The 14539-nt window shown below is 37.7% G+C and overlaps 1 protein-coding gene across 1 annotated transcript in view; it reads left to right on the forward strand.

The window, feature by feature from the left end:
• Positions 1–1861: 1861 nt before the first annotated feature.
• PGBD5 (piggyBac transposable element derived 5) overlaps positions 1862–14539 on the forward strand; it is a 699910-nt gene continuing 687232 nt past the window's right edge. Inside the window, exon 1 of the mRNA XM_044076084.1 lies at positions 1862–2619. Within this exon, the coding sequence (XP_043932019.1) occupies positions 2163–2619 (457 nt within the window). The 5' untranslated portion in view covers positions 1862–2162. The remainder of the gene's footprint in view (positions 2620–14539) is intronic.

The raw sequence follows: 14539 nt of genomic DNA on the forward strand, positions 1-14539 counted from the left end.
TCCCAAAACTGGAAGAAACTGCCCAATAATCTTTTCCCAATATTGAATCCTGCCTATAGAACTTTCAGTTGCTCACGAGCACAAATTAAACCAAACTAATGTTATTTATATACAAACAAATATCAGGCAAGATATATCCATTCTTAATTACCTCAGCAAATAATGCCACAATAGATATGGTAACCCATACTAAACCTTTAGATCCTACCTTAGATGAAATTCTGAAATTTGACCAATACATTGCTCAAATCATTAAAAAAAACTCATTAGAAACTCAAATTTGTCTGCTAGACCAAAACCTACCCTCCAAAACAACTAGGAGATCTATTACATCATCCTGCTTCCTTCGATCATTCCTATATGCATTACCCACCCTTACAAATCAACACTTTACCCACAAAAATTAAACCTGATGCCTGTCACAATAAAAGAGCAGAACTCACTGTCAACCTACCATATAGGACTCACCAACACTTGGCCTTAAAGCAACTAAACAGCCTAGAACTTCTACATTACCTAACTTATTCCCAACTACTCACAGCCCACAACCTAATTCATAAACCAGAATTTCAGTCACTAAGGACCACCATCCAGCAGTACTCACCACCTAGACATCTACGTCCTAGCAATACATTTCTGCTAATCACTAGCAAATCTCACAACAGTGTGGGAGACTCACTATAGTCTAGTGATGTTACCAAACTTTGCAATACTGTCCTAATGTCCCTAAAACAAGTAGATAATCTAAAGTCTTTTAAAGAAAAACTTAACACTTGAATATTTACTGGCTATGTTTATGTTCACTTCCAGGTTAACATTTCTTACATCTAACCCAAATATAACAATATTGTAAGTTGTGTACTCTGTAAACTCTTTTTACATTTAAGTATACTTTAAATGTATATTGAATATACATTTTTGTTTGTTGGAGCTTTTCTCTCCGGACCTCCGCTCTATATATATATATATATATATATATATATATATACATATATATATATATATATAATATATATATATGTATATTTATATATATAGTATATTTATTTATAATACATGTATATATATATATATATATATATATATTATATTCACTTGTGTGTGCATCTATGTATAGATATATATGTATATGGATACTGTACAGATACACATCATACAGTTTTTTATACATATATTAAACACGTGGTTTTAAATAATTATTTGAAACATATACTAAATCGTATATATTATATGTGACATATCTGCATAACACGCATAGCACATAAACACAGATATACACACACATTGTTTAATTATTTCCATCAGTCTGCTTACCTCTCAGAGCAAAAAATCTGGAGAACACCATAAATAATGGGAGGGGGGCAAAGACCCAGAAATAGGGGCAATTTTTAAGTATTGTCACAACTTAGAAAGTTAATAGAATAACAGGTTTTGCATTAATATAAATTTTCTGAAAGGTATGAAGTCTGCAATTCAAATGTCTGTCATTATTTTCTGACTTAAATATTTAATGATTTGTCAGTGATTTGCCCCGAAACACAATTTTATGATAAATGGACCAAAAATGTGAGGCGAAAATCTGGACAGGTAAGAGCCAAGGTAAACTGTAACACTTCTACCAACGGGATTCTTTTCATTTTTTTTTTTCATATTTAACGCACAGCAACATGCAAGTACTGATATTTATTTTGAAAATGGACGTATGCTATCAATAAACACCGCCATAAACTTAAAATACTCATAATAAGAGCTGAGATGCGTACCAGGAAGGTATCTCGACTTGCAAATGCCCATTGGCAGGCAGGATGCGGAATTGACGCGCCACTCTGATTATCCAGTGAAGTGGAGGTTACCCGCTAGGCGTGGTCGGCTGTAAGGCTCGAGCCGATGAGCCTCGGAATGAAGCTCTCAGCCCCGTCTGAGGCACGAGCTGGTTAGTGCGTGGCATTCCTTCCTTTTAGGACTGCAGCTGCGCGTTTATAAATATTGATAACGTCCGACTGCTGGCGGGCAGGTTAGGCTCCTGTGCTTCAGCACCCCCATCATTGGACAGATCCTCTTTGTAGATGCCGGGGATTGTGCTTCTGCTGCCGCTCCCTACCTGTATGACACCGTTCCAGTGAAGTGTGTGCAGCAGATGAAGCTGCTCTTCTAGAGGATCTATGCTGCCGGTTATTCCCACTGACAAGGTGTGTGGGCTTGCTTGCTGCTGGGGTGCAGATTCTGCGCGGGTTTGGAAGCAAGGTGCACCTGCTTGTCCGCCGGTGGTTTTCCCTGCGATGGCTGAGGGTGGAGGGCGAAGGGGTAAGTCCCTATTGGAGGCGGCCCGCAGCCGCTATGAGAGCCTGCAGATCTCGGACGATGTATTTGGGGAGTCTGGAGAGGATGACAGCAGCGGTAACCCCTTCTATAGTACCTCGGCTGAGTCTGAAAATATCTGTGGGTCTTCAGATAGTGACGAAGATGAGTCGACAGTCCTTGCTGACGGACCTTCCCAGCTAACGAGGGAGAAATCACCTGAAACGCACTCGCCCCTAGACAGTCAGAGCCAAGACGAGGAGGAAGGCTGGAGCAGTCTTCTTCGAGAGGTCCCCTTGCCAGTATTCCTGGACACTAGTGGTAAGTCTTTGCGTTAATTAGTAAACATGCTTTTGACCGTGTTTTTTCAAATGTTATTTACTACGTTGCTACAAAAAGTGTTTACAGCTACCTGCGCTTGGAAATAAAACATACGACGATGATCAACATGTTTTCAGTTGCTTAAAGTTTTATTCACGCACAGTTGACATTTCGTACGTCTTCATGCATGTCAGGAGCGTTTGTTTCACTATACAAATTAAATGTTTGCAGTTTGAATCTGTAAGGTGCACTTACTACGTGCGTTTACTGTGTAGCGCTACATCTGGCTCTGAAAGCAGATGTGTTTTACGCATGATCTGGCTTAAAACCCATGCTCTGCCTCTAGTCAGATAATTAGTAATTCTCCGACTTTAATATCTAGTCACGTTTGCAGGTCTTTTAAAACGGTAATGTATTACTTCGGTGGGTAGAATTTGTTATAAACTCCGCCGTCTTAGTGATATATAAATAGAACTGAGCGCCGCTGTTGTGTATGGCGATTGGACAACAGTTTCAGAGTGGCGAGTAGCATATCAGTGAATGCACATTGTTGTACTCTATCCATTTTTATGGTTTACCCCCTCCCCCTCAAAAAAATGCAATAAAGCTCCCACAGGTAAAAGTAAATCGGCTACCGTTTACAACCTGTAAATCCTGATTGTATTGTCCTTTGCACTCTAAAGCCCTTCCCAGAACTTTGGAAACACTTTAAGTTTTCTAATTTTCTGCCCCGGGTAAACTTATACTTTTCTTCCCTGCCCCCTCCTCTACCTTTCTCTTTCCATTTCTCTTTTAGCCTACACTTAAGAAATCATCTTCTAAGTATCTCCTGCTGGACCCCCATTAACTAGTTTGTCGACATCTTTGCAACCTTTTCTTAGGCGAAATTTTTCTTTTTCATCCACTTCTAACTTGACATACCATTTTCAACTATATCTTGTCTTGAAAAAACAATATGTTACCTATTAACCTTTGTAATCTATACACATTATTGTATTTTTATTCTACTCTGTTAGTCTTTACTTTGTACATCATACCTGCACAATCTTTCCATAGAAGTTTATTTTTCTTCTTGTATAATTTGTTTTCTAAACCTGTCTGTTTTTTATTTCTGTACCACAAGCTTTGTTTTGTATTCTTGTCCTCTAAATCTAATTTTTGTATAATTTATGTATAAATTGTTTTCACTTCGGAGATTTTCTCCTCTGGCCTCCTCTGAAGAAGGGCACAATCTCAGACATACCAACCCGGTCAACAAATGTCAAATAAATAAATAAGCTACTAGCAGGATGGAGTTTGCATGATACAGAAGTTAGTGGTATGCTCAGAGTCTGTAGGACATGAATCCTTCAATATCAATCCTCAAAATGTCCTGGGAGTAGTATGATAATCTGTAGCATGCACAGCTCAAGTACCTTCCTGTACTTAGAAAATAAAACAGCTTTAATTTTATATCAATTGAACCACTTTGAGTAACTGAATCATTTGTTTGATATGGTGCATAGTTCTGCCCTAACTCATCGCAAAAGTACATTAAACGACACTCTATAGTTATACATACAGTTCACTTTTTCTTACTATTTTTTACTTTTTAGATCATCATTGCATTTACTTAACATTAATCAACCTTATTGCCATTTAAAATATTTTTCATTTATTGCAAAGAAATGCACATGCATCAAATGTGCAGTTAAATGGCTGCACCCCCTGTCTTGATTTGCTATAAAGAATACCAACTATTTCAGACGTGTACAAGGTAGAAGTTTCAGGGAGACCCTGCTCAGAATTATTCTCACATTAACAACTACAGAGTTAACTGCAGTGTTGATAGCCGGTCTTAAATCTTTTAACACAAATCCCATACACAGCCTCAGACTTGGTTCACTTCACATCCTTACCGTCTGCCAAGGGAGGATGTGCTGGAAAATCCACATATCTCTCTTGGGTCCTTGGCTGTGTAGGAGGACAAGCTGACCGAGTCCCACATCTTTCTCTCCATTTACTTTAATTTTCCATTATCAAGCTTGCATTTATCTGATGTGACTGCGAACAACTAACTTAAACTACCAATACCTACTCCTCTGCTTTTAGTACAGTCAGCTTTTCTGGGCCAGTGGATAACCCTCTATATCCTTTATACTGTCCCTTATAAGCTGCTGCCCTATGCTGTGTTACTCTTGCTTTTAAAAGTGGGTTGATTGGGATGGCAAAGGCTATCCACAATTTCTAGTGACAAAAAGGCATGACCCTAACTTTTCCTGGTAATCTGCCAGATTGCATCTCCCTGCCCTGACACTATACAACTATTATGTTCCTGCCTGACCATAACACTATCCCTTGCTTCCTGTCCCCCCAACCACACTCACTACACAGTGCAAGCTACCCTTGTTCAGACACAATAAAGCTGGCTGCAAGTTGCTTGTCAGCCTGCATTGTCTGAGATCAGGTGTAGCAGTGTTTTGATTTACCACTAACCCTACTATGAACAACATCAGCTCTGTACGTGCTATAATTATAGATATAATTCATTTTTCACCATTATTTTGAAAATATCACTGCTTGTTAATTCCCTTTAATCAACTGTATTATCAATTTAAATCACTTATAATTATTGCAAAGAAATGCACAGACACCAAATATGGAGTTAAGTGGCTATAGCCATGTGTTTCTTTACCAGTCATAGTACCAGTTTTTCAGCAAATATGTACAAGACAAAATCTTCAGTGGCACTTGTTCAGAATTATTCATATCCTTACAAGTACAGAGCTGACACCACTCTTAGTGTCCATCCTGTAGTCATTAACACAAATGGCATAACACATTTCAAATGTTTCACTTCTCATCAATATGCTTCCTTACAATCTGCTGGGGGGGGGGGTGGCTGTAACATCTGCAGACCTCCCCTGAAGCAGCCACCTCTGTGGGAGGACCAGATACCCAAGTCCCATATTCCTTCCTCCCACTTACTTTCAGTCTCCCTTAAGCTCTATATTCTGCTAGAGAAGGAAGGAATGTCACTGTCTCCACATCTGACAAGGACATCTTTGTTATGCCCTTCACAATCTTAACTTCAACAACCCTACACTGAGATTTGCATGTCTTTCTTCAAAAGATGTACGCCATTCTGTTGCTATATTTGAGGCTACTTGGGTGTGATATGTATATCCCCTATTTCTGGCAGCAACTTGTTGATAACTTGTCCTTACAATTATTTACTTCATATCTCATGATTTCCACTGCTCAGATGGACTTGGCACCTTGTTGTCTTAATTGCTAAACAACCTCTAAGCAAGTAAATGATTTGGGTGCCACCCTTGTCATTTAGAACCCATCTCCCACCTTACTAATGATAATAAGTATCTGGTTAGCATGTGGCATATATAATTACCTTCCAAATTAAGGAGGGGAGCACCAGAGAAGCCCCAAGACCTGGTGGTAATACTCTAATTCTTCACTAAGCTGTGCCGGTTTCATGACCAATATCTCCAATCATTTAACATTGTAGTAAAATTCATTTTCAAAATGGAGTCTGTTATTCTGCTACAGTCAGTGCTGTAACTGCCTTATGTGTAAGTGATGACTCAAAACGCTTGATGGATGTGTGCTGCAATATAAATAGAAATTCATTAAGACAAACTGCTGTGTAAGTAAAATGCATAAGCATTTGACTTCCTTCATACTAATTTCTCAATAGTCTCTTGTGAAACCCTGGCCCACTGAGCATGTGAAGCTGCACTATTGAAAAGAAATGTATTGCCTATTTCTTTACATCCAAACCATGCTCTCCTACTTTGTATAACACATATCTTCATTGATGATAAGTTAAAGGTGCAACCTGTTGATAACAGGAAAGAGGGGCCTCCTTATAGTCTTTGCCTGGTACTGAATTAATCAATATGTTAAACCCAGTGACATTCCACCACTGGTGGCCTTAGGCACACACATTGGCCATTTGCATCCTTAATTTGCTTCAGACCTGCCAAATGTTAAGCCTGTGTCACCATCTGTAATTGGAGCAGTGTTGTTTGCTCTGTGTATTTATAGACACTGTCCTTGTATATGTACTCAGGAAGCTAGCCATTAGCTGTCATACTGCAAGGCTACAAATTACCATGCCTTACAGCTTGGCTGCAGTGCTTGTGGAATCTGAAATGCTCTGCAGATTGCTGTTAAAAGGCAAACTGTAAACAACAGCATCACATCTACACTGAGGTAAAGTTTTAGCAGTGATCTCATAGCAGTTATAGTAATCTGGTTCTGATCAGCATACCTCTTACCAGGTATGTGGGGGGCACTGCCTTGCCCACCCCTTTAACATACTTTTTATTAGATGTGTCATGGTTGGGGTTCTTGACCTACTGCTTTCTGGAACCAACTTGTAGGAGTCATGAATGTTTGTCTTCCCCAGCTCTACTCTGCATTAACTGTTCAGACAACAAAGATTCTGAGTTGTTTGACAGGGATATGCCACATTACTGCCCCCCTCCCATGTGCCATCCAGGTCTTTATTACGTACCGTACCCCTTTTTTATGTAAAGGCCATGTGTGTACTTTGGGAACTACCTGTTATGTAAAGACCATGTGTGTACATTGGGAGTTACCTATTAGCTACGGTTCTTATTTTCCCACAAACTCCAAAGGTGAGGGTATCTGATCAGGCACGGGTGCCACTTCTGGTGCCAAACTACTTTATCAGGCCCACTGTGAATGTTTTCCTTTTCAAACAAATCATTGCCAAATCACTGAGGATCGAAATCAGAAAATAATAGCAGTCATTTGAATTACAGACTTCATATCATTCAGAAAATTCATGATAATACAAAACCCATTATTATACCATATTTCTAGGTTTGTAAGAGTAACATTTAAAATGTCCCTATTTTTGGGTCTTTGCCCCCTTCATTATTTATGATTTTGTCCTGTTCAAAGAGGATGAGACTTTTGTATGGAGGTACACATTTATTGTCTGAATATTCTGAATAAGTTAAGTTACAAAAGAATAGCTAACAGATTTCTGGCAGGTGTGGAAATCAGAATGGAGGGTTAAAGCTATGAGATACAAGCACAACTAATGTCTTCTCCCGAGTTTAGGTCTGTCATTTCCTATCATATACAGTGTCACTCTGGGGAAGTAACTTACTGAATTAAATACACAGCACGAAGTCCAAAGTTCACCATGAATTTTCAAAAAAAAAAAAAAAAACAATTCAGGAACCAAGCGAATAGCTGCACCTTCTTTTATTGCACACTTCTGGTACCTCGGCTAAACAAGACTTCAAGGACTAAAATTTTACACTATTGCAGCCTTTTTAAATCCCATCAATTCTGTATGCAAATGCATTTTATTCACCAAACCTTTAATTAATAAAAAACACCACCCAAGCTTAAAGGCATAGTTCCCTTAGGTGAAAGAGAGGACTGACATATTATAAAATACACTGTGAAAAATATACTATGAAAAACCCCATTAATCTACCCCACACTGAATACATGATTATAAATATTTCTTACTTTAAATCTATAATGAATTTAATTTACAGTACATAGCTACCTTACCACTTTCGTTATTACCTAGCACATGACAACTACATAACATATACATGCAAATAAATAAGTAAACATCTAGACATTGAATAAACTGATAACTTGAGATGAATTATGTTCATTAGATATCCCAGTTCAATTCTAAATTCAACCCACGTGGATGTAAGGTTCCTAAATTGATAATAAGTTTGGCTTCCAGCCTTAATAACCTATGAATAATCCCCCCCCCACCGTATTATTAGTTCCAAAGGGTCTAACCAGAACACTGAAGAAAAAAATATCTAAGTTTCCTTCATGGACAGAACAAAAATGGTGGGCCACTGGGCTCTCTAATCTCAAGTTCCTAACATCATCCAAGTGTTCCAGTATCCTCAACTTAACCTTCCTTTTTGCTTGCCCAATATACCACATTGTTGGTGTACATCCACACCCAGTGATATAAATGACCCCACAAGAGTCACATTTAAATTAATTTTTGATCCAAAATTTATTTCCATTAATAACAAATCCATCCAAATTCCTGATTCTGTTACATACTTTACATCTTCCACAAGGAAAGGCCCCCGGTCCCCCCCCCCCCCACAGTGTTTTGTGCCCTTTGATTCAGCAATTCCTTCAAATTGCCGAATCTACTATATGAGAAGGTAACTCTATTGGGGAATAATTTCCCTATTACCTCATCTCCGTGAATTACTGGCTATAATTTATTTACCAATTCCCTTATGGCGTCTGAGAAAGGAAAGAATTTAGTTACATAAAACATAGGCTCCTTTTCCTCCAAATCTTTAACATAATAATCATTCCAACCCTAGAACTTTTTTGATAACATTTTTTACTTGGTATTCCTCTGACCTTATCCATTGCTGCTTGAATGTATCTGTCCTTATAGCCCCTCTTTAACAGCTTGTTCTTTACCCTAACAAACTCCCTTTCTAATACTTGCTTATCAGATGTATTGGTGAGAGTACACTTAAGTAACTTACCGAGGCAGTGCTTTTGGGCTACTTCTGAAAGATACACTTGTGCTTTATGGAACTTACTTTATTTTAAAATGAATAAAAATAATTACAGTGGCTTCAGTATGGCAGATAGTAATAATACCGTACTGAACATTCAGAAAACTCCGCATAAGAATGTAAGGTAATATTCCTTGAAAAGGAGAAATGCCTTTAAGGCAGTAAAACATTTTGAAAGCAGCAATATATTTAAATTTACTTTGCATTTCAAAATTTTAAAAGAGTTGTTTATTAATGGAAGAAGGTTTAAAACTAAATTTTTAAAATTGCCCTTTTAGTAGTAGCAAGCTTCATCTGAAACACCTACACATGGTTAAAATATATACATTTTTACAAATATCTGAAATTTGTGTGTTTTTGTCCATTTTTTCCCAGAGTAGCTGTTTCCCCATCCTGTTTTTTAATAAAGGATTGCTGCATGTTTAGATTCATATTTTTCTGTTCCCCCATCACTGAAAGCATGGGCTGTTGATAATTGTATGCTTAATCTGGAGTACCATTGCTAGTTTATAGGTTTATATGTTCATAAGTTTGGGGGAACAAGTTCAGGGCCATTTGGCCATTACAAAGCTTGATGCTTTGGGTCACATGCAGGAACATATGGATCCATGTAGTCATTTAGTTCCTTCTTGAAGGTATGAACTAATGGGTTAAATCTTAGAAGTATGAAGGTTTAATGTTTCATAGAATGATTGCTAATGTTTTTTTTTTTTTTGGCTGAATGCCCTTTTTTATTCAGGTGACCATGGGGACATTCTAATTAAATGGTACAAATGTCAATGTCCTTTAAGCTACCTTTAAGAAGGTAATAAGATACAAAGAAGAGAGAGTTCCCATTCTACTATCTAGTATATTACTGTTATAGTTTTTTGCACATAATGAGCAAAAAAAAAAAAAAAAAAACATTTCTGAGAGACTTACATTGATACTCAGTTGTACAACTATCAGGCGAAGAATTATGGGGTGCTTTAGCACTCAAAGTGAAACCAAAGAAAATCCTGCATGTAAGGCAACTGTATGGCTCACCCCAAATTCAAAAATCCAAATAAAGAGCCAGCAGACTGTGACGAGCTGTAAAACAATTTATTATGAAAAGCACACAAACAGACCGGTTTCGGCTTAACAAAATTTATCAGCCTTCTTCAGTGCTACCTTAAATCATAAAACACTGTACTTAAATACCTGATGGTTATACTAATAAGCCATGTCATTGGTTAATTGCATATAAGTAGTCATTCAATCCAGGTGAAAATAAAACACCTAATTTGATAATCCACTTTTTTTTCTTTAGAGTCCAAAAGACTATGCCATCCTCCTTTATTTGTCATATTTCCTGATATTTTATCAATAATGGTGAATCTGAAAATGGCATTTGGATGGTTAATGGTATGTTTGTATAGGGCACTCATGGGTTTCCTATTCCTAATGCCACTGAGATGTTCTGAGATACGTATGAGCAGGGGTCTGGATGTCTGTCCAAAGTAAAAAGCATAGCATGTGCAGGTTGCCAAATATATGAGCCAGTCCGTCCCACAATTGGCAAAAAAAGTTATACACTTGTCCAGTGTTGGTACTTGTAAATTCCTTGGTTTTAATAATGGACTTGCAGTGTGTGCAATGCCCACATGACACACATCCTGTCAACAAATCACCAATCATGGTCCACTGGGCCCTATCACTGTTAGACTGGTGACTATGTTTATAATGGCTCAATTGGGAATTCATACTCCTGCCTCTCTTAAAGGAGAACTGACATCTTTCTTTTAGAATAGATGCTAAAAAGTCATCTGCCCTTAGAATGTTCCAATGTCTCTGAACTATATCCAATAAGACATCAGTATTACGGCTATAAGTAGTCAAGAGTCAAAGACTGGGATTTTTGTTGGTTGATTTAACCTTGTACTTGAGCATGTCTTGTCTATTCATTTTAGATACCCAGTTGCTTGCCCTTGCTCGGAACATATCCTCTTCATACGTAAATATTGGGACCTAAGGATATTCTTGCATACCCTCCACATATATGCAAAAATATCCCAGTTCACTAATGGCTCTGCAGTGGTAGAAAAACACAAAACACTATTGTTTTATACCCCAGCTCATAATCTGTGCTATCTTCTAGAGGGAGCAGTATGTTAACCTGGCTATTGTTTTTATCAAAGGCAAAGTACTACAAACTGAGATGTGCCAAGTACCTTGGAGAAGATCGGTTAAACCACATGCACTATTCCTGATTGGTTAAACTGCTCATACTATTCTCCTGAATGGTTAAACAGCTTTCACTATTCTCCTGAATTGTTAAACAGCTTTCACTATTCTCCTGAATTGTTAAACAGCTTGCAGTATTCTCCTGAATGGTTAAACAGCTTGCACTATTCTCCTGAATGGTTAAACAGCTTGCACTATTTTCCTGAGTGGTTAAACAGCTTGCACTATTATCCTGAATTGTTAAACAGCTTGCACTATTCTCCTGAATGGTTAAACAGCTTGCACTATTCTCCTGAATGGTTAAACAGCTTGCACTATTCTCCTGAATTGTTAAACTGCTCGCACTATTATCCTGAGTGGTTAAACAGCTTGCACTATTCTCCTGAATGGTTAAACAGCTTGCACTATTCTCCTGAATGGTTAAACAGCTTACACTATTCTCCTGAATTGTTAAACTGCTCGCACTATTCTCCTGAGTGGTAGTCCTCCATATTCCTGTTCACACTACTTGTTAACTTTCATCTAAAGCAGAGTGCTGCAAGCAGACAAATGGTAGAGGAACAGTTACACTGCACACACTGTTTTTCTGATCCTAGAATACCACACTGTGTCCATCACTGCCTCTTATCTTTACAGTTTGATGCCAAGAGGGCACTTTTTACCAAAACTATGCAATATAATATATGACCTATGTGCCACAGCAGCTGAAATGCCAGTGTTCTCCACAGCGTCACACAACTAAAAGGTATCCTAGGTGTTATTCTCCCGCGAGGTTTGAGATCATATATTTAACTTTCCAAAAACTTGGAAAAAAGCAAAACAACAAAATCTACATTTTTACAGGAGGTCACGCCTCCCTACACCCCCCCCCCATGTTGGGGGGCTGTACTCTCTAAATCCCTTGCAAATTATATATACAACTCCGAGATTCCAGTACATTGGGGAAAAGGGTAAATTCCTTGATCCCCACTGTACTGCAATTTCCATACAAATGCTTCAAGTTTTCAGAAAGCAAACATATGGTCTCAACCATATGAAGTTTGAGTTTCCAAAAACTTGATCATCTGACATAAACACATGTATGTATATATTAATTCTGAAACTCATTTTTTTCTACAGCATTGTATCAAGCTAGAAAAATGCTAAAAGTATTTTGTAGATAATGCTGTGGATGAGAATAATAGTATTGTGAGTAACAAACCAGTCAACAGTGTGAGTTAGAGTCTGCATTGTTTGGCAGGAATAGGATGCAAACCATCAAAGCTGTGGAGGGGACTATGCTGCCAAGCTTCATGACAAACTAAAATGAAGAAGAAAAGAAACACCTTTTGCGGTAAAATGGCAAGATTTATTTTCATTTGTAAAACGTATAGTTGGACAAAGGGACATTGCTGGTTATTTGGCATCCAGAATTGAGAGACAAGATAAAAGAGATAAACGTGTGTTAAATGTATTATAATGTAGAGTAGAAACAATACAGGAGTCAACAAAAATAGGAAGAGGTTTATTGTTTGGTGGGAGAGGAATAAAAAGAAGAGGACGAAGAAATGAAAACATGGGCTAAACTGTAACTGTGATATAACAGTTAATGGTGAAACTACTCACATAAGTGAAAGGGGTGGGGTGTTGGGATTAAACTAAAGATTATATAAATAAGGTGAATGACAGGTCAATTTTGAGGAGAAGAATTACAAACAGACTGTCAACAATATTTTAAATGGATTTAGTTTATTTAGGGAAATGGCTAGGGCAAACTGAAAGTACATTAATAGTGTTGTCTCCTAATTGTCAGTCAGGAAGGACACAATGGAAGGTGAGATTGCTGTTCTTGCAAATTCATTAGCTTTTATTTCATGTTCACAAGCTGCATGTACTGTGGTTTTGCTGAAGTAGTCATTACTGTACAAACCTGTTGTATAACACTTTAAGGAACAATGGCTTTGCAAAGGTCACAAATTTAGGGTTCTGACTTCCATGAATGAATTTAGACAAAGCTGGAAAATGCAAGGCATCTGTACATAATGTGTGAAATGTATCAAAAAATGTTTCTAAATGTTATGTTTGCCAAAATAATATGATGTTATTGCATCTGTTTTTGACAATGACATGCTAACCTGTGCTTATTTGTGTGGACAGTTATATAGAATAAGCTATTAGTCACGAACAGGATGATTCACAACATTGTTCACAACTGCATAGGGCTGTTATGTGGTATGCACAATATACCAGAGTCCTGTGTAGTTCAGAGAAGGTCATCTATACTGCTGACCTGAGGCATACACAGCTGCATACCTGGAACTGTCTATCACCTGCAACTTACAGATTTATGAATTACAGAGTACAGTGTTGTGGGGGGGCAAAAAAAGTATATGTATGCAACTGCAGAAGATCAGTTCAGAAAATAAAATCCACATCCTCGGTGGCTTTGAAGTACTAATGTTCTGGTCAGCAGAACACTGCTACACAACAGCATTGGCAGACATAACCATTTTATAGCAAAACTACACTACATTGAAATACTTTTGCACTACATGCTCTGCATGACAGATGCCTACTCACAAAAACCAGACAGAGGCACCAAACACTAAGACAAGCCACAAACTCTCAATGCTAGTGGACGCCTGTAACCACATTTCTAGTATTATGTAAATCACCAGTTCATTTCAGAAGCTGATTTCACTCATGCTAGCAGAACAGGGTGAATGTACAAGTGAATACTGTTTGTCAAAAATTGTTTCCAGTTGGCTAGAGAATCCAAGAGGCCAAATATCAGCAATGGCCACCTCTTTCCAGCTAAAGATATAAAATGAAAAAAACCCAGACCAAAAAAAACATGCTAATCTATATCCCGGCCCTCCTGCCCAAATAGTAACTGTGCAGTGCATTATGGTAGTATGTTGCCAGGTATATCTTTTAGAATTTTTAAGCCATTATGGCTCTTATATTTGTTTTACTATGTTTACCTTGTACTGTACATATTTTATACTATTACACAAATACAATTAAATCTCTAGTTACCATTCTGCTATATACATTTGGATTGCTGCTATGTTATTTTTTATTCTAGTACTTGAATATTTTTTGTGATTATGTTGTTGTCTTTTGGTCAAGGTCACAGCTGAAAATGGTCTTTGGACAATCACTAAATAAATAAA

This window comes from Protopterus annectens, chromosome 1.part1 (genome assembly GCF_019279795.1).
Source record: "Protopterus annectens isolate FY-2018-M chromosome 1.part1, PAN1.0, whole genome shotgun sequence".
NCBI classification, from domain to species: Eukaryota; Metazoa; Chordata; order Ceratodontiformes; family Protopteridae; genus Protopterus; species Protopterus annectens.